General features: G+C 45.0%; 3 protein-coding genes across 10 annotated transcripts; all 3 read left to right on the top strand.

The window, feature by feature from the left end:
• Positions 1-5,682: 5,682 nt before the first annotated feature.
• si:ch211-243j20.2 (uridine-cytidine kinase-like 1) lies at positions 5,683-16,465 on the top strand. 3 transcript variants are annotated; one of them, XM_057017027.1, is made up of 15 exons: positions 5,683-5,915; positions 7,030-7,238; positions 8,719-8,825; positions 9,034-9,204; positions 10,226-10,297; positions 11,141-11,330; positions 11,418-11,479; positions 13,155-13,174; positions 13,809-13,907; positions 14,007-14,100; positions 14,219-14,281; positions 14,635-14,757; positions 14,950-15,057; positions 15,147-15,303; positions 15,551-16,465. In XM_057017027.1, exons 1-15 carry the CDS (start codon positions 5,827-5,829, stop codon positions 15,625-15,627), a joined length of 1,641 nt encoding a protein of 546 aa, XP_056873007.1. In that variant the 5' UTR covers positions 5,683-5,826; the 3' UTR covers positions 15,628-16,465. The 3 variants fall into 3 exon arrangements, with proteins under 3 accessions (XP_056873007.1, XP_056873008.1, XP_056873009.1); XM_057017028.1 differs by lacking the exon at positions 13,155-13,174 and adding an exon at positions 12,356-12,372; XM_057017029.1 differs by lacking the exon at positions 7,030-7,238 and having other exon boundaries at positions 5,733-5,915.
• A 1,163-nt stretch (positions 16,466-17,628) lies between these two features.
• mpv17 (mitochondrial inner membrane protein MPV17) lies at positions 17,629-23,581 on the top strand. Of its 6 annotated transcripts, none has more exons than XM_057017045.1 (8): positions 17,629-17,739; positions 18,438-18,511; positions 20,099-20,214; positions 20,375-20,467; positions 20,914-21,009; positions 22,381-22,413; positions 22,489-22,541; positions 22,741-23,581. In XM_057017045.1, exons 1-8 carry the CDS (start codon positions 17,702-17,704, stop codon positions 22,808-22,810), a joined length of 573 nt encoding a protein of 190 aa, XP_056873025.1. In that variant the 5' UTR covers positions 17,629-17,701; the 3' UTR covers positions 22,811-23,581. The 6 variants fall into 6 exon arrangements, with proteins under 6 accessions (XP_056873025.1, XP_056873029.1, XP_056873024.1 ...); XM_057017049.1 differs by having other exon boundaries at positions 17,712-17,768; XM_057017044.1 differs by lacking the exon at positions 17,629-17,739 and adding an exon at positions 17,788-17,940.
• Positions 23,582-23,854: 273 nt separating this feature from the next.
• uts1 (urotensin 1) lies at positions 23,855-25,363 on the top strand. The gene is made up of 2 exons (XM_057017053.1): positions 23,855-24,054; positions 24,423-25,363. Exon 2 carries the CDS (start codon positions 24,426-24,428, stop codon positions 24,846-24,848), a length of 423 nt encoding a protein of 140 aa, XP_056873033.1. The 5' UTR covers positions 23,855-24,054; positions 24,423-24,425; the 3' UTR covers positions 24,849-25,363.
• The last annotated feature ends 106 nt before the right edge of the window (positions 25,364-25,469 follow it).

The following is a 25,469-nucleotide window of genomic DNA, read 5'->3' as shown; positions in this document are numbered from 1 at the left end:
TATCTGCCCCAGGCTCTAATTATTTTAACGTACACACTGTGAAATAATTATTGAAACAACTAAACAAACAGGTTGAATTGTTTCAATGGCCTTCAGCATTATTGTTTTATATGTAGCCCTGGGTAAAACCAGGCATGTTAAAAAAAAGACATAAGTTAAAATAAATAAAGAAATAAATAGCAGTTAGGGCTAAAAAGAAACAGTTCATGATAAGTTAGTAATTAAAAGGCCACTTCAGATTAAAAGTATGACGGAGTGATTTAGCGGTAGGGGGTGAGTTCTGTGTAGTATATGTGTTTTCCAAGATGCATATTACATGTTTGATGCATTGTCTGTGAATGTATATGTTATAATGTCCCGGGGAAACAGAAGAAATAGACAAGTGGAACAAAATGTATTTTATTTTGAAAAGCCGATGCACAGGTGTGAGGGAGGTGAGCGGAACAGAAAAGAAAGAAAAGAGGGGAGTCGGAGGAAGGAGGGAGAGAGGGGCGCGAAAAACGGAAAAGTTGATCAAGTGTGATAGAAGTTCGTCATTGTAGTCATTCTAGTGTTCGACCAGAACTCCTTTTGAAGACTGAGTGGTGACTTTCAAGCAAGTGTTGAGTGGAGAACTCGATACGACAAACGGACGAAGAGGAGAGTGCACGTAGCTGCTGACTAAGTGGCTGCTAACCCTGAACTTGGCTAACGAGCTGGCGGCGAGCAACCTGGTAGAGCCGAGCAGAGGTGGACCGCGGTGGAGTGAGCTGAGTCCGGAGGTTCTTACCTTCCTTTGGATCCTCCCTTCCCCTGCTTCAGCAGTTATTCTTCTCACCTGAGGTAACACCTGAGGCACCTTTGCTTTGGCCTGTAAGGTGAAGCAGCCAGTCGTTTGAGCCTACCACGGTACCCGAGCTGCAACCAGGCCTGCCACGGTAACTTAAGTATTGCCGGCTATTTTATTTTATTGGGGGCCCCACAGTAACGGTTTATTGTGCATATTTTGCATATGTGAGCGAAGCCTGTTTACAAATGTTAATGTTCTTGAATCTATTTTCTTGAATCTATTTATTTTAAAGGGCTCAGGTTAGCCACCTCTCAAATAGTAAAATACACTAGAGAGGCGCTACATAAAATGGAGGCACCGCTGGGATTTTTGTAATTTTACTGTGTGATTCTACTGTGGGTTGGGTTTTTGCATGTGTTCAAGGAAAATTAGCATTTTTTAAGTAAATTGTGCTAACTAAAGTTAAAATGGGAACTCAAGCTGGGTTAGTATCAGCGCTAAAGGGATGGTGCCGTGGCGAGACATTAGATGAGGCTCATGTGGTCATGATTATCACTCAAGAAGATGTATCCACGGACACCATTGAAGAGACGATGCACTCAGTGAAGTGTTTGGGACGTGTGCACGTCTTATTCAGGCTTTGAAGTTGTCAAAAACTGATAAGTCATCAACTGATGCCACAGTTAGTAGGGTTAACAGTTCAGTGGAGGAAAGCGCTGCTGACAGGTCAGACCAAGCAGTTCTTCCTGATGGATTGGTGGGTCCACCTAGCCTGGTGCCATTGAAAGTTAATGGGCAACCCTGCACTGCTCTGTTAGATAGCGGCTCACAAGTGACAATCATATTTGAGCCCTGGTATCAGAAACACCTATCGGATATCCCTATTCAGCCGGTGTCCGGTCTTTCACTGTGGGGTTCGAGTGAGTCTGGAGTTAGCTACCCCTACCGTGGATATGTGGTGGTTGATTTAGAGTATCCAGCGGAGGTGCTGGGGACAAGCCAGACTGTCACTGTCCTTGCACTCATTTGCCCTAGCCCAAGGACATCAGATGAGGCATCTGTGGTGGTGGGCACCAACGCTAGCCATGTCAGACGCTTGGTGAACCAATGCATTGTGGAAAGCATTGATGTCACAAAAACACTTGGGTTTCAAGTAGTGTCCAAGAGGGTCGGCCTGCCCTCAAGGGGACGGCTGTTCCCGCAAGTGATGATGAGGCTGGCCGGGTCAGGTGGATGGGTCCAGGCCCTTTGATCTTATCCCCTGATGGTGACACTCAGGTGGTTTGTAAAGTGGAGTTGAACAAACCTGTTGAACAAGAAATACTGATGGTAGGTTCAGCCCGAAAAGCCGCCTTACCTGCTGATGTTTTTCTCCTTCCCATGGTTATGCCCAGCAGGGCATTGGATGTCAACAGCTTGAGAGTACTAGTCAAGAATGAGTCTTCCAGAGAAACATCCATACCTGAGGGGGCAGTGATTGTGGTATGTATTACGTTGATTCTGTCACTACCATTCCCCCCAAAAAGACTGCCCACTCAGAGTTTGAGGAGAGTGTCATTAACTTTGGAGATTCTCCCATTTCCGAACAGTGGAAAGACAGACTACGAAAGAAACTGGCTCAAAAGTCTCATGTGTTCTCCATGCATGAGTTGGACATGGGTTTGGCCAAAGGTGTGGAGCACAAAATCCAGCTCACTGATTCACGGCCTTTCCGTCAACGATCCCGCCGACTGGCCCCTGCAGACATCAAAGATGTTCGAAAGCATTTACAAGAGTTGCTTCAAGCAGGGATCATAACTGAGTCATGAAGCCCCTATGCCTCCCCAATAGTTGTAGTCCGAAAAAAGACTGGCGCTATTAGGATGTGCATAGATTACCAGCTGTTGAATAGTCGAACTGTACCTGACCAATATACAACACCTTGCATTGAGGATGCACTGAATGCCCTCACAGGGAGTCAGTGGTTCTCTGTTTTGGATTCGCGTTCAGGCTATTACCAGATAGCTATGTCCGAAGAGGACAAAGAAAAAACAGCGTTTATTTGCCCGTTTTACCAGTTTGACCGCATGCCGCAGGGCATTACGGGAGCTCCAGCAACCTTTCAGAGGTTGATGGAGAAAGCGGTAGGGGACATGAACCTCTTGCAAGTGTTGGTGTACCATGACAACCTGATTGTGTTTGGCAGGACGCTCGAAGAACACGAAGAGAGACTGCTCAAGGTCTTGGATCGCCTTGGAGAAGTTGGGTTGAAGCTTTCAGTGGATAAGTGTCAGATCTGCTTGCCAAGGGTCAAGTACCTAGGGCATATTGTGTCTGCCGAAGGTGTTGCTCCCGATCCAGACAAGATTGAGGCCGTTACCTCCTGGCCTAAGCCAGCACTCCTGCAGAAATTTTACCAGCACCATGTGATTTTATTGTTGACACTTTTAAAAATAAATTCAAGTCAACGCTGGACTCTGTGGCTCCACTTGTCACAAAAACAGAACAAATCTTGCACCACCGTGGAAAAATGAAGAAATTAGAAAACTGAAAAGAACCTGCAGGAGTGCTGAGAGGAGGTGGAGGAAATCCAAGCTGACCATTCATAAAGAAATATTTTATCAACACCTCAAAACCTACAATAACACAATCAAGCAAGCAAGAACCTCTCATTTAAAAAAACTAATCTCCGATAATAAAAACAACCCCAAATTTCTATTCCACACAATTGAGCTTTTAACCAATGGTAATTTTAATAGGTGTCTCACAACAACAACTGACACCCTCTGCGAGACCTTTGCAGACCTTTTCAGGAGTACAATCGATGCTATTAGATCCAGTCTTTTATCACAACAAATTTTAATCAACAACACTCCTGGATCATTGCTTTCACCTGAGGAGACACTGGAGAGTTTTGTCCTGGTTGATGCGAGGACACTTGGTCGAGTTTTCTCCCAAGTAAGGCCCACAACCTGCCTTTTAGACCCAATTCCCACACCGTTTTTTAAAACATTTTATGGATTCTTTGAGGAACATCTTCTATATATGGTGAATTGCTCTCTTTAGACGGGTGTCTTCCCCACCTCCTTTAAAACCGCGGTGGTGAAGCCCCTTCTGAAGAAGAGCAATCTCGACCACAGCGTTTTAAATAACTATCGGCCTCTATCCAACTTACCATTTTTAAGTAAAATTTTAGAAAAACTTGTTTTTAACCAAGTGAATGATTTTTTTAAACTCAAACGTCATTTTAGAGAGGCATCAGTCTGGTTTTAGGATGAACCACAGTACAGAGACAGCCCTTTTAAAGATTTTAAATGACATCAGGTGTAACTTAGATAACAAAAAGCTCACGGTGTTGGTTCTGCTGGATCTGACCGCCGCCTTTGATACAGTAGACCACCATATTTTATTGTATAGACTGAAGAACCTGGTCGGCCTCTCTGGTACTGTTCTTAACTGGTTCACCTCCTACCTTACTGATCGAAGCTTCTTTGTAAGTATGGATACATGCTCCTCGAGAATCCATGAGACAAAGTGTGGGGTTCCCCAAGGGTCAATCTTAGGTCCAACCCTTTTTAATCTTTACATGCTTCCTCTTGGGGACGTCATCAGGAGCCACGGCATCAGCTTCCACAGCTATGCTGACGATACGCAACTGTACATCGCCGTGGCTCCTGATGGCACAGGGCCGGTTGATGCCCTTTTTAACTGTATTCTAGATATCCAGTCATGGATGGCAGAAAACTTCCTACAGCTCAACCAGGACAAAACAGAGGTCTTAGTCATTGGTCCTGAAGGTCAGAGAGAGAAACCTTTACCAAAATTAAAGGATTTTAAACCATCTCAATCTGTAAGAAATCTGGGTGTGATCTTTGACTCTGAGCTTAGTTTTATTCCACACATCAAAAACATAACAAAGGTAGGTTTTTACCACCTGAAGAATATAGCCAGAGTCCGCCCGTTTCTCTCTCAGGCCAGCACGGAGGTGCTGATGCACGCTTTTATCTCTTGTCATTTCGATTATTGTAATGCCCTGCGCTCTGGTCTTCCAAAAAAGAGCATCACTAACCTACAATTATTACAAAACTCAGCTGCACAAGTGCTGACGAGGACCAGAGGGCGGGAGCACATCACACCGGTTTTAGAATCACTGCATTGGCGACCCGTGCGTTTCAGGATTGATTTTAAGGTTCTTTTATTAGTTTTTAAATGTCTTAATGGTCTTGGCCCGACTTATTTATCCGACATGCTTTTACTCTATCAACCCTTGCGGACTCTGAGGTCCTCCGGCACCGGCCTTTTAACCATTCCACAAGTAAGCTCTAAAACGCACGGGGAAGCGGCCTTCAGTTATTATGGTCCCCGACTGGTCCCCGGAGAACCTCAGGGCCGCAGAGACTGTTGAGATTTTTAAAAAAGAGGCTCAAGACACACCTTTTCAATCAGGCCTTTAATTGATTTTCTGATTATTTTTAATTTCTCTTATGTTCTCATGCTTTGTTATGTTTTATCCTTATTCTACTTGATACTTTTAATGTTTTACTCCCTCAGTTCTTAGTTTCTCAGTTTTTAGCTTTTATACCTTTTATCCCATTTACTGTTTTAGTCCTTCAGCTTTTAGCTCCGTTGTAAATGTTATCTTTTGCAACTTTCAATGTTAGTGTTCTATTTATTGAGTTCTGGTTGTTGATGTATTTAATTACTGTTTGCACTTACACACCACTAAAATGAAACATTACAATTATAAATAATTGACTCACAGCGGAGATAAAATTCATACGCAATGAAATAAAACCGATTTGGGCCTAAATTTATAGGAAGGCATGCAAACGCAAAACACAACGAATGTACTTTTTTAAATTCAAGATCTGTGATGTCATAGCAACAGCGCGTGCAAGTGATCTGTAGCAGTTTGGACTCCTCGTGCGCGTCAATGCGCGAGTATCGATTCCACATCTGATTGCAAAAGTTGAACGATGTTGAACGTGAGCGATTTTTTCCCATTGACCTTAAACGCAGCACGTCGTCTGACGTCATGACGCACGCATTGTTTGGTTTCCGCGCGGCGCCGGGCTGAGATGGCAGCAACAATGAACGACAGCAACGCGGAGCAGCGTCCGGCACATGATGGGATGGGAGCGGACACGTCGACGTCCAGGACCGACAGGTACATTTGAAGGATGCGATGCTCGTGGTACCGCTCGCAGCTGGGCGACACGCCGGAGCGGGACACCGTTAGCTGGCTAGTCGCGTTAGCTAGGTAGCGCCGCCAGTCATACCTGAGAACTGCTCGCGTGGCTGGGCAGCAAACGTCATAACAAAGATTGAGCCCAGAAAAATTCAAACGGATTATTAATTAAAAATCTTTTTCAGGCGTTTTTGTTCAGCCTTTTCTCCTATCGACATCATCTGCTTTTTCTGGCTCTTTTATCGTCCCAGGCCATTTAAAAGCGAACGTCACGCCAGTCGAGGTTTGACCTGCTGGGCTTCGGGTTTTGACCCGAACGTGTTTGGCAGCCTTCGCTTTTGTTCTGGCATCGCCTCATGGGCCAAAATCAATCATGCACCAACCTACTTCCTGTGCAACAATGTGCAGCACAGCCTACAGTCTCGTCAGCTAAGGCCAGCTATTGCTAACCTATTGCCAGAGTTTCCTTTAAATCATAATCAGTAATAAACTCCGAGGAGGTCAGGTCAGGTGGCTGACAGCCATGCTGCACACCCGGGTGGAAAAGGCTAATTTTCAGCATCATAGTGTAAATCCCAGTGCAGTTTACCTTCCATGCCTGGGGAAAAACCTGCAGCGGTCTGAAAGAATGGGTGTTTTCATCTTTAAGTGTTCCAGATATTGTGTCCGGCCATGTGATGACAGCCTTACTCATGTGAAAGCTGGCCCATCTCTGTTGTGTCCAGGGCAGCGATGTGATTTCCTGGGGAGTGTTGGCAAGTTCCCCTGCCTCCCCCTCAACCACACCGACAGCAGATTCTCCCTGTGGAGAGACGAGATCTGAGAGAGATACTGAAGTTTGGGCTCTCTCGGGCGCCTCTCCGCAGGACAGATGCTTGAGTTAAATGCCTGTTGTGGCGCAGCAGTGAGGGAACAGTTCTGAGCTTATAAGGCAAATCTGATGGCCTCCGGAGTAAAGAAACTGAAGGTGCACTGTGTGACCTTTGAGGTGGTGCGACCAGAGACTCAGCCATGTAAAGTCCTGGTTGTCAGTAAGGCCTGAAGGTCCTGGCAGTGATGGCACTGTGTGTTCCCCTGCTGTCTTTAACCTCAGTGGGAGCGGAGATGATTCGCTGGACGGCCTCACAAGCCATGCCCCCCGCTGCCCTTTGACCCCGTCCCTCTCGCCACCAAAACGCACCACGAGCCAGTCCAAGACGGAACCTCCGCTGCTGCGGACGAACAAACGGACCATCTACACTGCTGGCAGACCGCCGTGGTACAACGTCACGGGGACGACCTTCAAAGAGGCCTTTGTTATCGGTGAGGCAGCACATCTCTGGGTGTATTTATTGAGAATAAAGCCTTCGTTGTCATTGTGCACGCACGGTAAAATGCAATGCGGCACCTCTCAGGCTTAAATACCTGTTTGAATCATGGAGGTTTGTGTAGATGTAGGTTAATGTGTTTGCTTTAAAGCAGGAATTAACTTTACGTTTGCAGGAGGGTCTGTTGGACACTCTTCAACTGTATGCCGACCCATAAAATCAAGCACTTATTCTTGTTTATTTGCTGTTTTAGTAAAATGTTGTGGTCTGAATTGGGACAAGTCACACATTTTAGATGAATGAAACCATGAATAACCAGCTGGTGTCAGCAGAAAGGGGTTGAATATAGTCATTTGACTTAAGGGAGAATAACAGGATGTAGAAGGCACAGAAGCCCCCAGCTGCAGGCGTACCGACACAGACACACAGGACACACGTTATATGGCTGCCATTACATTCAACCCTAAAAATGAGAACTTTAGAACTGGAAATGAAGCTGGTGTATCTGAGTCCTGAGATGATTTGTGCCTAAGTTCTTTGGCTATGCAGCAGCTGTGTGGGTGGCCAGTCTGGACGTGGAGCTCCTGGGTTACACCTGGTCTGTGCTTGGATGTACTAAGATCTCAAACACCTTTGGAGACGGCTGATGGTGGAGAAATGAGCAGTCCTGGTGAACGTTCCTGCAGCCAGACGCCCCCTCAGAACAACATCTGTGGCTGTGATTACAACTACACATTTTAGAGGCCTTTTATTGTACTCATGCTGTCGGTCACAGATTTAGACAGTGTTTGGGAGGAAAAGACCTTTTTTGGACGTAGAAAAAGAGTTTGAGTTCAGCTCATGAAAAATGGGAGCAAAAAACTGAAGTGTTCCATTGATGTTTTTGTTTAGTGTCCCTTAAGTCTGAAGGGTTTGAGACCAGTTTGCTGTTTTCCTAAAGGCAGCAGTGGCCGCAGGGATCACTTTATCAGCTTATTCAGCGTTGACTACATATTGACTTACCCTCACAAATGATGCTAATCTCACTCAGGATGAGTCACAGCAACGGGAAAGGGAGCCCGACGGGAGCTGTGGTTCTTCAAGGGTTCCTGTCAACCACACCGGCCTGTTTCTGCTCCCCCAGGACCACCGTGGTTTTAGCCTCTCTGCAGAGATGAGGCCGAGACAACAGGCTGAGGGGCAGAGTGGTTCCTCAGCCTGTTGTCTCGGCCGAAGCCTCGCGGATGCCAGAGGATGTTTCCTGCTTCCTCTCCTTTTATAGCTAATTGAGAGTTTTATTTTGCGTAACAAAGTCTTTGAGTAGCCAAGAATTCTTTATGTGCTGGTGGGTTTTATCGGGTATTTTTTACTGTCTGTGAGCAGCTGAGCAGCAGCATCTGCCAAGTGTGATTTATGCAGCATTAGTAGCTCTGTAGCGATTCTGTTCCTCTACAGAACCTGTTTGTGTCCCTTCACCATCATTTAATCTGCTGCAGGTCTCTGTGGCGGAAGCGCATCTGGTAAAACCACAGTAGCCAATAAGATCATTGAAGCGTTGGACGTTCCCTGGGTGGTTCTGCTCTCCATGGACTCCTTCTACAAGGTACAAGTATCTTTTAACGTCTGGAGCCTGATAAAGCCCCACAGGAGGGGCCCGCACCACCCTGGTGGTCACCTGTAGGCTTCACAGTACACCCACCGCTGCCTAACTTGGAACACCACGTTAGCTTCCTCATGTGGAGCCTAGAACCTTTCATGAGACGGGCTCCGAGATCACCAACCAGGCTGTGAACGTTATGTTTGTGTGCTAGGTGTTGAATCCAGAGGAGGAGGAGCTTGCAGCCAAGAACGAGTATAACTTCGACCACCCCGATGCCTTCGACTTTGAGCTGCTGGTCAACGTTCTCAGAAAGCTGAAGAAGGGGAAAAGCGTCAAAGTGCCAGTTTATGACTTCACGTCTCACTGCAGGCGCAAAGAATGGGTGAGATCACGGCGAGGACTGGGCTCGCCGTCTGCCGGGAACCTCGCCTGTATTTTAATCAAAGAAAGATTTAACGCTGCTTTTTTTCAGCCGGATGCAGTTTTGGTTCTAAAAAGGTCACTGATTAATAATAATATCCTGCATCTCCATGGAAACCGCATTTTTTTCAGCTGGGATTGGTTGAAACTGTCACCACAGTTGGGCATCAGTGAAGCCACCCCCCCCCAGGATGGATTACTCTAGAGATCTCTGCTAATTGGCTAATTATTGAGGGTGCTGGACATTAAACCCTGGAAAGAGCCCAACTCTCCCTCCTCAAGCCATGTGAGAAATCAATCGGGCTGTGTAGCTCCTGACACCTCCTCTGATTCTTTTTCAGAGTAATTTCATGGCTGAAAGGCGCAGGTCCGCATGGGGAATCCAGCACCGTAACACGTGGCCCAGCCTGTCTGTCGGACCTTTTGTAGGGGGTGAATGTAATGAACGCTCCAGTTTCTGAGGGTGCTGGGAACAGTCCTCCGGACTTCTCTTCTGTTTCTGTAGGAAGCAGTTTTGGTTGTTTCTTCTTCTCTGGTGAATAAGAGTAGGTCGCCTTGTCTCTTAAACACATTAAAGACCCTTTAAATCTTCTCTCTGCGAGGTGGAAATGAACAAATCGATTCATTCGGAGTCTTTTCTTTAGCGTTCACACACGTGTGCACGTACAGAATCAATAAGTGTGTCCAGTCTATTGGGTCCAGCAATGTTGGATAATAGGATTGTGATGTTCTCAGCAGCATTTACTGTGGTTCTAACAGTCATTAATCTTTCTGAGGTCATTTTCCCGCGTAGCTGCAATGTTTCATGCGGATGTTTGAAGATGGCGCGAGGCTGACCTGTAACGTCTGGTTGTCGCCTGCTCGTATTACCTTCACGATTCTCTCTCTCTCTTTCTCTTTCTCTTGAGAAAGTGGCCCAACATGCACACGAGGTAGTTTAGTTTTGATTGATGTGAAAGAAAACCTTCCATTTCTGCCTGCAGAAAACCGTGTACGGCGCCAACGTGGTCATCTTTGAGGGCATCCTGGCGTTTGCCAACAAAGAGCTGTTGAAGGTAAGAGTCCCTCACGTGTGGGTGGTCCCACTTTGCTTTCTCCTCTTTGTGTGTGTGTGTGTGTGTGTGTGTGTGTGTGTGTGTGTGTTGTGTGTGTGTGTGTGTGTGTGGTGTGTGTGTGTGTGTGTGTGTGTGCTGGAGCGTGGTGATAAGAGCCTCCCCTGAGAGCCAGCTGTGCATGTAATTACCCTCTGAATCAGTTGATTACACCCAGCGTCCACTGTGATTAATTATGTCCTGGAGTCCGTTAGTGCAGCTGAAGCTGGGATCTGGTCTGAGGAGATGACAGCCTGACGCTCTGTCAGATTCAAAGGAAAACCCGTCCAAACTTCAATAAAATCCCGCCATTTTCCAAAGAAGCTGGTTGTTGTCAGGATGAAAAATGATGGAAAGCCTCCGTTTTGCTCTTTAACCTCTGGGAACAACACGGCGCTCATTCCCGTCCTGCAGCAGGCCGACAGCTGTGCCTTCGTGCTCCGGTTGGTCAGCGTGTCAGATTTACCGCCGCTGGTTGTGCGGCTGAGTAATGGCTGCAGCCGTGCGCTCTTGTCCTCTAAAACACTCCTAGTGTCGGCGGTGCTTCCAGTCTTTCCAACTGCTTCGTGGATTCTGCCTCGTTGATTTCAGCTGCAACGACACCCGTCGCCACATTTTAGCCACAAAAGGAGAAAAATGTTAAATCCCCCACACAACAAACATATTATGAAAATAAAAATTACATTAATATTGATATGAACAGTAATGATGATAATAATATTAATATCAACTGAACAAGTGAGGATGCTAACTGCAATGTAGCATTCTGCTAACATTTCCTTGGTGATATTCCTCTTCCTGTGCCAGCTGCTGGACATGAAGGTGTTTGTGGACACGGACTCTGACATCCGTCTGATCCGGCGGCTCAAGAGGGACATTTCCCAGCGTGGGCGGAACATCAGCGGCATCATCAAACAGTACAATAAGTTTGTGAAGCCGGCGTTTGAGCAGTACATCGAGCCCACGGTGCAGTCAGCTGACATCGTGGTGCCCAGAGGTGAGTGTGGGCTGTACTGGTACAACTGGGAATCCTCTCTCAGCCAGCACGTCTGAGATGAAGCCCTTTTGCTTTTGGGTCTCGCAGGTGGAGAAAACTTCGTGGCTCTGGATCTGATTGTCCAGCATGTTCACAGTCAGCTGGAGAAGGTAGGAAACATGCAACTCTGGTGATTTCAGCCTCCAAAGCGAGGGGAACTGGTGCTGCTGTGGGTTTTAGAAGAATCTCTCTGTAGCATGTGCTCCTTTTTCATCTCTGTCATCAGAGAGAGCCCATGCTGCTTGGAGGTGATGTGAAGATGTCCTGGGGTGCTTTTTATAATGCCAAACCTCTCAGGGCTTAGGACAGATGCTGATCACAGATGTCAGAATAACCCTCAAAAATACTCACACAGAAGGCAGCAACAAACCAGGTCAGACTAGTTGATCGACATGTGCTTTGGGAATAAAATCTGGTTTAGAGAAGCTCCAGAAAAATACCTTTGTCTTCTTGACACATGCTCTGGGCTGAGTCTCCATTAAAATTGAGTTTAAAATTCAGCATTAGTCAGATCTGTGGTACAGATAGTTATCTACACTTAACCCGGGTTTTCCTGAACTCATCGTTTGTTTGAACAGGATAAAAATTTAGATTAAAAGTTTAGCTTCATTAAACCCTCCCTGGGTCGTGCTCGTCACTGATTGCACAATTGCTCCCTCTGCTGGTAAAACAGGTGAACACACCACAGAAAATATTTAACACGCTGACGAGTCCACACACACACACACACTCGTATGCTCACACATTTATGTTCACACAATAATGGTTCTTTCTGCCTTTAATATATCATGTCAGGTTCTGAAAATTGGAACATTTACCTTAAGGTTGTTAAATTAACCCCACTTAGGCTTTAAAGCAAACAACTTTTGCCCTTGTATGAGGTGTCTTATTCTTGTGTTTTTCCCCCCATGTGCTTGCACACACACGTGCCTCTTTGACACACACACAACCTCCCTGCCTGGCTGAATGCTGTGTAACCATTCCAGCGTGAGATCACTGTGAGGTACGACTGTTGCATTTTATACTACACTTTTTCTACCTTTTCTTTCTGGTCTGCTTCTTTCAGAGAACCCAAAGCATCTGAATCAAATCAGCGAGTGTGTGTGTGTGTGTGTGTGTGTGTGTGTGTGTGTGTGTGTGTGTGTGTGTGTGATGCAGCATACTTGTTTCTTCCTTCTGTTTTACATTTCTGTAAATAATAACATTATTTATGTTTAAATCTAACATGCCTTCACATTTAACAAAGATCCTCAATAACGTTGACACCCTTCACTCTTTTCTATATCGGAGGGCTGTTCTGTGGTTAAACTGTGTGGCAGTAGTTCAGAGATCTCAGGTCATTCCCACTTTAATTAACCTTAAATACTAATTGGAGAGTTTCAAACATGTGTTAAGAGGAGGTGAAACCTCACTGAAGTTCAGAGGCTGGGTGAAGATGTGGTTTGATGGATGGAAGTAGTTTGAAGGACATCCTTTTGATGGTGATGAAGGTTAAGCCAAGCACTGACCATGACATAAATAAAAACAACCAAACTGCTGGTGTGTTCATGGTGTAAAGGTTCTGCCAGAAGGGGAATACTCGGGTGAGTTTGTTGAATGTGCAGCAGTAGAAGCAGCGTCAGCCTCCTGTTGGAGGGTGGTCAATCTGGAGGTTCTATAAACTGGTCAGCTCCTCGGTCCTGATTGAGTAAATCTCTAATCACACTTTTCTCTTCTTCATATTTCTGTCTTCTTCCTGACCTCTCCATCCTGACCGTTGAAAATATGACGCGTGGTCATCGTCAGAGGAAGCTGCGCTGGGATATGTGAGGCTCTCAATGATTGTTTGACTAAACGAGTTCCAAGACGACGGTGCAATTTGTAACATATGGCCACCATCTGAGTTTCTTTTTTCTTTGACCATCACATGCCACTGACGCGTGTTTACGTTATCGTGGGGCACATGAGAGCTAACGCCCAGGAAAGCATCTCAAACAGGAAGTTAGAGTTTAATCAAAACTCTGATGTGGCAGCTGTAACGGATCCGACACTGACACCGCGTCAGACAGGTGACAGATTAGATTCTGGTCATACAAACCATGGCTGTATTTTACAAACTTCACTTCAAGTGGAACGCATGTTTTAAAGCCGAGCATGCAGCAGAAGCTCTTCCACCTTTTTAAGCTTGTGTTTGAACACTTTTCACCATTTCCTGTTTGCTAGCCTCAGATTAGCTTCCCTTGGTTTGTGTGTTGAGGTTGGCAGATGCTGAGATGATCTTTGTTGATTGAGATATTTGCTTAAGCTGAAGAGCAGATTCTGGCACGTCTGGTTGGTCTTGTTGGTTACCGTGCACAGATTTCAGCCATCTTGGCAGCAGGTGCAGGTTGTTTTCATGATGTGGTTCAGTTTTGACGCTCATCCTTTAATCTGAAGCGCATCCGTCCCTCCACGTTCCAGATCGGCCCTGGCCTCCGCCCACCAGGGACAGCCCCTCCCAGAAACCCTCAGTGTGATGGAAAGCACGCCGCAGGTCCGTGGCATGCACACCATCATCAGGTCAGCACACACACACACACACACACACCCTCACACACACACCCTCACACACACTTTTGAATGATTGTCTTTGCTCATGACTTCTGTTTCCTCCTGTAGAAACAAGGAGACGAACAGAGACGAGTTTATTTTCTACTCAAAGAGATTAATGAGGCTTCTGATCGAACATGCCCTCTCCTTCCTGCCTCTCAAGGTGTGTGTCTGTGTGTGTGTGTGTGTGTCTGTGTGTGTGTGTGTGTGTGTGTGTGTGTACTAACCTGCAGCAGCACTTTTCTCCTCTCTTACTTTTCTTTTTGCTGCTCTTTCTCCAGTCCGTATCCGTGGAGACGCCTCAGGGTGGCGTCTATAATGGGAAAAGGCTCAGTGGAAAGAGAGTAAGTGGGTTTAAACAAATACGCGACTGCGCCCCCTACTGGGAGGGAGAATATTGCCCACATACAAACAACCTGATTTGCAATTTAATTGGCAGTAAAAGCAGGTGTAGAAGTTTTAAAGGTGTTACAGGTCAACAATGATGATTCTGCTGTTCCTGCAATGTGACTGTACTTTTATACCGCTGTAAAAACTGTAGTTATTCAGTTTCCTCTCAGATCTGCAGCACAGTGAGCATATTTAAGCAATAATGTCATTGATGAAGGCTTGATTAAGAGTTTACACTGACTTCCATTCATCCTTCAGTTGTTTTCATCGTGTGTGTGTGTGTGTGTGTGTGTGTGTGTGTGTGTAGATCACAGGCGTCTCCATCCTCAGGGCAGGAGAGACGATGGAGCAGGCTCTGATGGCTGTTTGCAAGGACATCCGGCTGGGAAAGATCCTGATCCAGACCAACCACAACACAGGAGAACCAGAGGTCAGCGGGGTCATGTGATGTATTTTAGTACAAGCAGAATAATCTGGGGTTTGGAGGTTCATGCAGGTTTTCCACTCAACGTTCTGTCAGAATAAATTATTGTTATTTAAAAACCCTTTAGAAAAGTGCTCTGTAATCTGGGTCAAAGGTCACCTTTGTCTTGCTCTCTGTCTGTTATTTGCCACCCCCCAGCTTCACTACCTTCGCCTGCCCAAAGACATCAGCGAAGACTACGTCATCCTGATGGACAGCACCGTTTCCACAGGAGCTGCGGCGCTCATGGCCATCCGAGTCCTGCTGGTGGGTCCGCAGGGTTCAAATAAAAGCATGAATCCAGATGTTGACAAGGTGATTGAACTCCTCCTTCCCGTCTCTGCCGTCTTCTGAAGGACCACGACGTTGCAGAGGACAAGATCTTCCTGCTGTCTCTGCTCATGGCTGAGATGGGCGTCCACTCCGTGGCCTACGCCTTCCCCAGAGTCCGCATCATCACCACCGCCGTGGACAAGGAGGTCAACGACCAGTTCCACATCATTCCGGGCATCGGTGAGGACACAACCTGAAACCTCAGCACAGACGCGTTGTGGATACATTAGACTAGCAAACAGCAAGTTTAAATCTCTAAATCTGGAAGAAGACATTCTTGGATGAAACCAGGAATTATGATTAATAAATAGTAACTATGATGTGATTTGTGAGGGACTATATTCTAAAGGTTAAACCAAATCAGTTTGAGCTCTGTCCATCCATCCATCTCTGTTTTTACCCCTCTCACATTTGCCTTTTCCCAAAGGGAATTTCGGGGATCGTTACTTTGGCACCGACGCCCCCTCAGACTGGTGTGAGAGTGATGAAGGGATGGACTACTGAAGAGTGATGCTCCAGGGAGGCTGGGCACCCTGGAACCGGGGGAGGAGCCATTACCCCTCACTACTTGAAGAGGCTGGCATCGATGCTGTTCACAATAATCCGGATTCTTCTACCCAACATGTTAATGACGCCAGAAACACTTGTGTTGCTTCGACATGAGATTTTAGGATCCTGCAGGATTTTGCACAGCTGAAATAATCCTCATCTCTCAGCCAGTGGGCTCCGCTGATCAATCGATCGGTCACTTAGCTAATCCGATCAGTTCGATTCCTCTTTGCACAAAAGCATGAAGGTTAGTAGTTTTCATCCACATTACCGGCCGTCCCCACCAAGAACAACTATAATGTGACAAATACTGAAGGGTTTTCCTGTTGGTCAACATTAAACCAAACTGAAAGAGAACAAATATCTGCAGATCAAAGGATTTTGAGCTGTGTTCTTCATGGTTGACAGAGAAGCATCACTATGACAACAAAGGCTCACGGTGAGAGAACAGCCGACCAGCCACCTGCTCCTGTTGCTCTTGTTACAAAATGAAGATGAAACCTAGAGTGTTACCTCAGATGACTGAAAACAATCATTAATACTTGAAGAACAACTGGCTGAAAAGAACAGGTTAGCTCTGTTTTAGCTGGTGTCTGTGCAAGCGTTCATCACGCTTAGTTGTTACGTCCCACAAAGTGGAAGGTTACAGGGTGTGTTGAAGCCTTTATATTAAGGTTATTATTAATGGGAAAACCTGAAAACTTTTATTATTTTTAACATTTCATAAAGATTTGTTTTCTTGGCTTTAGCTGTTTGTTTGGTCAGCTAATAAAATGATGTTAAACATTGCCAACAGGCATTGACTCATTCTTATTCACTTCATATGGGAGCTGCTTCTAGACTCTATTTGTATTTGTTTGCTCCATGTTGTAAAGTCCTGTTTTTTGGATTTTTTACTTCATGTGTCCATGGAGACGATGGGGGCCGCTGATGCATGTAGAACAGATGTTTTCCTTTTAGAACAACTGCAGGTTTGAGTGACGTTCCTCTTATTGATCCACTAATCTCAGAATTCACTCATTAAACAGGATTCTGATTTTTCTGGTACAATCCTTTCAATCCAAGACTTTTCTGAACCCTGCAAGTAAAACTCAGATCAGTCGGTGCGATCAGACTGGAAATGTGCCTCAAAACATCAGAGATAGTGACGCCACGAGCCCTTAACTGTCCTCCCTGGAGGAAAAACTGGGTTTTTAAGGGGAAAGAAATCATTTTTGGAAAGATCTTTGTCCATAAAAGCCCATCAGTCCTCCAGTTGCAGTTCTGTGGTCTGTTATGATGCTTCTGCTCCAAAAATAGGGGAAAAAAGGGTCATGGCAAGATAATGTTGATATGAGATATTTTGTCTTTGTTCTGGCCAAATGTCCTTCCTGTAAATGTAACATTGATGACACATTCCTTTAAAAAGTTGAACAAAATGCTGTCATGTGTTTTATGCTCTCTTAAATAACTCACAAAGATACTTTAAGATCAAAATGGAGCTCAGACAGGTGAATTCCAGACGTGATGGAGGTTAGACGTGTTTATTATCAATGTTCTGCCGTTGGCTGCAGTGTTTGTTTAATTTCTTAATTGCTTATATTTTCGTTTCTCCACGGGGGGGCGCTATAGCTGCGCTTTATGTTTACAACGGAAGTGACGAGCCCGACCAGCGGTGTGCCGCCTTTGAGGGTTGTCGGATTCTTTTTAGATTTACTAGATATCAGTTTTTACGAGCCGCCAAAAGCAATTTTAATTAGGTTTTTTTTTAGAGAAGATAAAAAATATTTTGGCGAGTATAAATCCTACATTCAGTCCTTCACGTCTAACTTTTTAAATTTTAGTAGGCAAAGCCATACATCTGTGGGGCGTTAGTAGACAAAATAGAATATGAAGAAAAAGACTTAATGTTACGTATGCATTAAAGAAAAATGTTAATGTTAATGTTAAACAAATTAGTCTCTGGCCTCAGGTAACACCGAACATTAACCGTCTCACCAGAGCAAATCAATAAAATAGTTTAACTTTACGAGCGTCTGCTGAGCCGTGAATGCATCAGCGGTGGAACCTCGCCGGGATCATAAACAGGCACGTCGCATTTTTATTTTGCAACACTTGTCAGTATTATGACTATTAAATGTTTTAAAACTATGTGGTTGTGTGCGGCCGAGGACGCGACGCCGTAGTTTTATCACCCCCACGTGCACTGAGTCAAACAGAAATGGCAGCTGCCATTAAAATGCGGCCGATGATGCAGTTTGGTCTCATCTACCCATTTTTGACCTGCAGGTTCATGTCCACGCTGTTGCACCGGTTGTATCGTGTTCGTTCATCAGGAGTGAAGATTTACCCGAATCGAGACAAATAATAAACGTGACTCCACGTGATGCCTAAAAACCAAAGTCGATGGCTTCAAAGTTTCCGCTGTTTGCAACTTTTCCTGTGTGTCAAATGATTTTCATACACGTTTATACACTCATCTGACATAAAGTGCAGATTTGCTTTAGTTGGGCAAGGATGGGCTTTAATAAAGGGACCAAGTATCTGCTTGTATGTTCCACTGAACGTTTACAGGATGGTTGGGTTTAAACGTATTGATCAGACCAGATTGCACTCAGCAGAAACCTAAATTCGATTTTCAAGCTTTAATGAACAACACGACGGCTCTCATCAGGGGTCGCTTGATTGGAATCACGATGGTGGGCGGGGATGGTTGGTGGAGAAAGTGCCTGTTTCTTTCCTGATCAGAACTTTGTGATTGATCGGTTTCTCTTCTTTGGTGACAGAATGGCAGGAATTTGGAGAGCGTACCAATCCCTGATGTCCAGGTACCCGTGGACGGTGCAGATAGTGACGGCTGGTAGGAGAATAACTTTACTGCACATCTGTCTGACATCTGTGTCGCCCCTCTGAACTTTAATGACCCTCTGAAAAGTCACCAAGCAGATTTCTTGTTGCTGTTCTGAACTCTGTTGTTCGTGCTGGGTTTAAACTGGTGGCTTCAGTTGGCGACCTTTGCTTCCGCTCAGTTTGCCAGAAATGAGAACTTTGACCAAAATAATCAGATCAGTTTCAGCTGAGAAATGTCAGGATTCCACGCTCTTTTACGGGATTAAAAAAGGCTTTATGATTCTGTTCTTCCATCTTTGTAATGGTCGTGACAAGAATTCATTATTATCAATATTCTTAATTATTCTATTTTTGTTCTGAGATACATATAATCCTCATAGCTAATATTTTAACAAAAGGAGCTACGAGGGTTATATGTGGCCAACACACAAAAAATGAAATCACAACATTGATTGAAGACTAAGAAATTTACAACAAATAAAATTGTTCTTTGTGTGTGCCAATAACAGTCATTGTATTAAATAATATGCTTAATAAAATATTTCTCATAAATCAACGGAATACATTACACCAAAAAACAACACCTTATTTGTTAAGTACAAGCTTTCTAAAACTGTTTTTCATTAAAATAGCTCGTTTGAAATAATAGAATTGAAGCAAATCATTATTTTAAAGCAATCATTTTAAATTTAAGCTTGTTCTAAATGCTACAGTACCGAATAATCGCCGCTAGGTGGCGGCAACGCTCGGCAGACGTGTAACTCGAGACAATTCAAATCAACTTTATTTAAACAGCAACAATCGACATTGCCACAGTCTCAGTAATATAAATATATAATAAGCAATGCACATTATGCAGTTTTTTCCTCTAGAAACATGCGTTTCTGGTGCTAAAAGTTGAAAATATCAGTAATGTAAAATATAATAATACTGAAAATATACTGTATTTTTATACAACTTTGACAGTTAAACATCCTTGTTCCTGCCACATATTTTCAAATCAATATTCAGGTCGGCTCCAGGGGAGGCATAGAGCATAGAAATACATACAAAAATACATTATATTGAATTGAATAAAGCTGCTGCTTGAGTGGGTCAGCGGGGTCGGAGGTCAGTATACAGCTCTGAAGGCGGCGATACCTGTAAATGGATACAGAAGTGGGGGGAGCAGAAGGGCTACACAGGAAATAGCATTACTAGTCTACGAGGAGAGGAGAGGAGGAGAGGAGAGGAGAGGAGAGGAGAGGAGAGGAGAGGAGAGGAAACCATGACCCAGTGGGGGGGTGACAGAGGCCTGTCAGGTGATCATGTTCCGGACCCCGGCAGCCTTGGCCTATAACCGCATAGCTAAGATGTGACCTAACGATTAGTTGATCCCCTAAGTATGATAATGTGTCTGTCTATGATAGTAACTGGAACTACTGAATTAACAACAATAAGCTTTTTCAAAGAGGAAGGTTTTAAGTCTGATCTTAAAAGTAGCGATGGAGTCAGCCTCCCGTACCTGGACAGGAAGCTGTATGTAATTTAAGAACTAAAAGTTTAAAAGGTCCCACACTTTAAGAGGAAACTGAATGCATCTCCTGTCTGTCTGCAGGCTCTTTGGTGGGTGTTGGTGACGTCATCTCCCAACAGCTGATTGAGAGGAGAGGATTGGCCCATCACAACATGCAGCGCACAGCCAAGATGATGAGTATCGGTTTCTTCTTTGTGGTAAGTTGTGTTGTCATGGTTACGGCCCATTGATGATCATAGTTCAAAAGATTTGGCTAGCGATGAAGCCGTTGTCACATTCCACTGCAGACGTGGCCGAGTGTGTGCGAAGAAACCTCGAGTCTGTTTGAGCTGTAATGATTATTTGTGATGGATTAAGGGTCCGGTGATCGGCAGCTGGTACAAAGTGTTGGACAGACTGGTGGTTGGTGGAGGTAAAAGTGCTGCCATGAAGAAAATGCTGGTTGATCAGGTGAGAGAAGCTCCTGAACCAGCTGCTGTAACACTTAGAGGGTTAATTATGAATAGTCAAAGTGCTCATTTATTAACTGGAGCGAAGATCTGAGTGACTGAAGTTCTGGAACACCTGGACACAGTTTCAGTAGGTTTCATTAATAAAAAAACCAAAATCAGCATTTCCATTTAATTATAAAGCATTTCTGATCCTCACTTCACTATTCTACAGTATCACAGAAGCACTTTATAATTTTTATTCATTGGTACCAAAAAAGGAAACAATGAAGCAATCTTGGCTTTCACTCATCTTTTGTTCTTAATCAACCTTTTATTGTTCAATTCAAGTTAAAATGTAAAACATTTTGTTGTTCGTCCTATGTTTATTCTGGCTTTTCTCTCATTAATGGAACACTTGTTGTGCACCTGTGCATGTCTCCTTTCACCTGCGCCTTTCCTCTGCAGCTGTGCTTCGCTCCGTGTTTCCTGGCAGCATTTTTCTGCGTCTCTGGTTCCCTCAACGGTCTGACGCTGGAGGAGAATGTCCGCAAACTAAAAAGGGTGAGACTCGAACATATGATGTTTACCGATGAAACGCAGTTCCCCTCAATTCCAATACTGACATCATAAACTTCGAAAGAGTCAAAAAAAAAGGTTCATATCAAGAAATGAATTCAGTTTTAACTTAAATAATTCGGGTTTTCCGAGATCTCGCACAACCAACCAACCAAAAATGAGCTCTAGCTCTGTTTAAAATGGCAAAGCTCCAGATGCAGGTGAGGGCAGAGCAGGGGCGGGGCTAATGGAGATTTTCACATTTAAAATGAGGCAAAGTTTTGGGGTCTGATTCGTCTTTAGAAACAAAAGCGATGTTATTCACACTGATTTTAGTCTTTGATCTGCTTTGAAGTGGGCGGGTTGTTTTCTCAGGTGAATGAGAGTTCACCTGCCTGGCCTCCAGCGCTCGCCCCTCGTTTTTATTATTAGAATCTATTTCCTGTCAGCCGGAATAAGTCGGACCTTCGCCTGTGTGCGTGCACGTATTTGTGTGTCAGGTCAGAGCTCGCTGTGGTCTTCTGCTGTCTTTGGCCATTTTACTTACCCAGCATGCACCTGGTCAGCATCAATTATTTACAGGAGGAGAGGCGTGGAGCCGAAAGGCCAAACTGGTCAGGAAGGACAGTAAATAGGAAACAAATCTGCTGTTACGACGTCAGGAAACCTGGAGAAACATTCTCCAATCTCTCTTTGACGTAATCAAGCTTACATCTTCTCTATTTGGGGGAAAACAGTCGTTAAAATCTGAGTACGCGACTCGGGACTCTCTTACGGCCAAGCATCAGCATCACCGTGGCAACGCCGGGTATTGGAAGTAGATAGATGTTTAGCCTGGGTTTGTCCTGCACAGCTGTGAACCAGATATAATCTTCAGTTTATTTCAGACAATGAAATACTTTTTTACCCTGTAAAAACTGGATTCAAGGGTTCTGACATTTCTATTGCGCAGATTTAGTCTATAAATGTGACCCTGGTGGTGATGAACCCACAAAAAAGTGTTTCTTTTATACATCCAGACGTGTGCTGACCTTTAATACAGGGTGGAGAGGGTTTGTGTGTGGGTGTAAATAACCATGAAATCATGTTTGTATATAAATAAATAAATACCCTTAAACTTCTGACAAAATGAATATTTAGAGTGATAGTTTTCATTTAAATAATTTATTTACATCAGCCTAAATAGCATTGGTCATTTTAGTTTCCCTTAATAAATTTATTTTAACAAAAAGATCCTTTATTTATTTAGAATCCAAATACATTTGCAGAAATATTTTGAAAGCATCGTATCCACAATGATGTTGACTGACGGTTCGTGAACAGCAGCACACTCTTGTATCGATCTTTACCCCCAAATATCTTCATTGTTTTTGACAGGACTACACGGACGCGCTGATCTCAAATTACTACGTGAGTTTTCCTCCCCGGTGTATTCTTTGGCCCGGTGTCGGCGGAGCTTGAACCCCTGATCTCTTGCTTTGCCAGCTGTGGCCTCCCGTCCAGATCGCCAACTTCTACTTCGTCCCGCTGCATTATCGGTGAGTCGGGCGCGAACCGTCGCGCGACTTTCTGGACGCGTCGTGCGCGTTCGAGCGGCGACGGTTGATGACGCCATACGCCTGCGACAGAAACGAGCTAAGAAAAGACGCGCTGTTTGATCGTAAAAAGACTACTTAAAACACAGCAGGTGTCCGGTCTTAGGAGAAACTCTTTCATGACACGAACTCCCGGTTGTAGGTTGGCGGTTGTCCAGGTGGTCGCCGTCGGTTGGAACTCCTACTTGACCTGGAAGGCGAACAAGATGTGAGCGCTGATCACAAGTCCGAGCTGTTGCTGAGGATATTGACACTCATCTGTGAGTCAAACCGTCACAGAGTGACTCACAAAGGGCGAGAGAACAAACTTGTCTACTCTGAATGACAAATTCACACTAAAGAGTCAAATTAAGGGTTTATTTATGGAAGTGATGTCGCGCAGTAACATTCTGGTCAGCAGAACGGTGGTGTTTACAGTATTTGTTGTTAGCAGCACCGGTATTTTCTACTTGACAATCGTGTAATAATTACAGATTATGCATCTTAAGTCTGACTTTATACTTGACATCGGTCTAAAACGCGTGAAGCGAATATGATCGGTCTGTTACAGGTCGCAGTGCATTCTGTTCTGCGAGACGTGTTTACCCGAATATTTCCACATGTTTCTGAAAAATAAACCTTACAGTTCTGCAAACTGATGTTAAGATCCCGACTTTCGTCCGCTGCTTCGTCCACTTATTGATCTCAGAACCGTTCAGAAGTATCGTCATTGTCGCCGTCTGGTGGCCGACGGTGGTACAACAGGCATGTTACTTTCATTTCTCATAAACTGAATATTTGTTAAATGTTAGCATCTTTATTTTACGTAGGCACTCAGCCAGCATTCCAGTAAATGTGTTCATACTGAGACACATCAAAGTCATTTCCTGTATACTGCAACTGGGAGTTTTAAATGTGATTTGTTTTCATCTGTTTAGTTCCTACTACATTGTAAATGGCATAAAGATGTTTGCTGTCAAATTAAATTCATCTTCACAATCAAAGCTGTCTCTGGTGATGCCTGTGGAGGGAAGCTGCACTGGAAAATGTCACACTCATTCATGAGCCTCAACAAGTTGTATCCAAGTGTGGGTGTTGGGGAGTGTCACCTGGTGTGTCACCTTCTGGATGAGTTGCCGGTTCATCTGGTCATTTGTGTGTTTGGTGCCTTGCTCGGGGGTGCCGCGTTTGGTCTGGGCTGGGGCTCGGGGCCGGGGCCGGGGCCTGCCGCTTCCAGGCCAGGTCCCTTGCAGACTGAGCTACCGCCGCCCAGGGGGGCCCCGGGGCTCCTACCTGGTTAAACTCCTCCTCTACTTCCTGTTCGCTCTAGTCTCGCGCTCTTCGATTTTGGAAACAGCACGAGCGCGCGTTGACGTCAGAGTTGCGGTCAGGACGGATAAAACCGTCCATCCTCACAGAGACTTTCAGACCCGGACCAGACTTCCAACCACCGAGATCCGCTTCTGCACCTGAAACGGTGAGTTCCGCTCGGTTCTAACCCGATCGCTGGACCGGGTTCTGGTTCTGGCTGGATCTGAAATTGCGGGATAGAGAACCGTGTGGGCGTCGTTCACGTGACTAGTTAACAGGTTCAGCGTCTCCAAAGTTTTTATTTTAACGAATGTGACACTTATAAAGCCAATTATCTCGATATTTGATGCTGAGCAGGCGGAAGGAATCCAGATTTCCAGGATGAAATGTTTTTATCTTTAACATGTCTGGGATGTTGACGGAGTTCATTTACAGGATCGATCAAATGATTACCGACAGCAGCGTCTTTGACTTCACTGAACTCGGAGTTGACGCTAGTTTGGTTTCGTGATTCTGCTCCTTTTGCTCCTCCAGGACATGAGGCCCACTCCTCTTCTCCTGCTCCTCTCTGCACTCCTCCTCTCCTCGCTCCTCCGCCCCGCCGCCGGCAGACCGAGCAGCCTCCCCAGCTGGCCGGACGAGCTCGGCCGCCTCCGGACGCAGCAGCTGGAGGAAATGCTTCTGCAGGCGGCCGCGGCTGGAGACAGCGCCGCCTCGGAGCTCCTGGACGACCTGCTCCTAAAGTTATTCCAGCGGAGAAGTCCGGAGCTTCTGCACCTCCTTCCAGTGGGTCAGGAGGAGGAGGCGGCGCGGCCGGTGCTGAAGCGCAGCGAGGAGCCGCCGCTGTCCATCGACCTGACCTTCCACCTGCTGAGGAAGATGATAAAGGAGGCCAAGATGGAGAACCAGAAGGAGCAGGAGCTGATCAACCGCAAATTATTGGACGAATTCGGGAAGTAAAACTGGAATTCTAAGATCGCCAGTTGGTGCGAGCCACCTCTACTATATAATCTTTCAAAATTCCCCCTCCTAAACATGGCAAAACCCCCAAACCCCGGATGAAAAGAAGATGAAATTAATGACAAATGTTCTGAACAATCAATCAGCGACTTTAAACGTTCTGAATTAGTTACACATCGTTTATAATCCTGATATTCGGTATTTTAATCTGTCTGAAAATGTTGATCTTCAACTTACTCAAGAGTTATTAATTAGTAAAATTAGAAAACTGTACCAAAAAAGTTCCTGTTTTTGCTGATTCGCTGTTATTGAATCATTCTGGTCGATTCAACAAAGCATAAATATTGATTTCTCATTGCCTTTATTTAGGCACTTTCACCTGTAATGTATCGACTGTAGCATGCTATTGTTTAAAATAATATTTATTTTGCCATAAATGTCCCTGTCTGTCATCATTAAAACAAAAGCTTTTTTTGCTATTAATATTTTCTAATAAAAGTCAAAGTAAAACGGAACTCACTGCTGTGATTATTACTGGATAGAAAAGGTGCCGATCACCTGCTTTTAGCTTCAGACTCCCAGCAGCAGGCTGAGGGGAGTTCTGGTAGTGACCGCTAGGGG

The sequence above is a fragment of the Takifugu flavidus genome, chromosome 19 (genome assembly GCF_003711565.1).
Source record: "Takifugu flavidus isolate HTHZ2018 chromosome 19, ASM371156v2, whole genome shotgun sequence".
NCBI classification, from domain to species: Eukaryota; Metazoa; Chordata; class Actinopteri; order Tetraodontiformes; family Tetraodontidae; genus Takifugu; species Takifugu flavidus.
The sequence above is the reverse complement of the archived record's forward strand: the minus strand, read 5'-3'. Positions and strand labels throughout refer to the sequence as shown.

Excerpts from the sequence above, each read along its gene's own strand:
- mpv17 (XM_057017044.1), top strand. The coding sequence starts at position 17,873 with ATGGCAGCTGCCATTAAAATGCGGCCGATGATGCAGTTTGGTCTCATC. Across the intron at positions 18,512-20,098 it reads GGTGCAGATAGTGACGGCTG|GCTCTTTGGTGGGTGTTGGT; the intron begins GTAGGAGAATAA and ends GTCTGTCTGCAG. Across the intron at positions 22,542-22,740 it reads TTCGTCCCGCTGCATTATCG|GTTGGCGGTTGTCCAGGTGG; the intron begins GTGAGTCGGGCG and ends TCCCGGTTGTAG.
- si:ch211-243j20.2 (XM_057017027.1), top strand. The coding sequence starts at position 5,827 with ATGGCAGCAACAATGAACGACAGCAACGCGGAGCAGCGTCCGGCACAT. Across the intron at positions 5,916-7,029 it reads TCGACGTCCAGGACCGACAG|TGGGAGCGGAGATGATTCGC; the intron begins GTACATTTGAAG and ends CTTTAACCTCAG. Across the intron at positions 14,758-14,949 it reads ACAACACAGGAGAACCAGAG|CTTCACTACCTTCGCCTGCC; the intron begins GTCAGCGGGGTC and ends GCCACCCCCCAG.
- uts1 (XM_057017053.1), top strand. The coding sequence starts at position 24,426 with ATGAGGCCCACTCCTCTTCTCCTGCTCCTCTCTGCACTCCTCCTCTCC.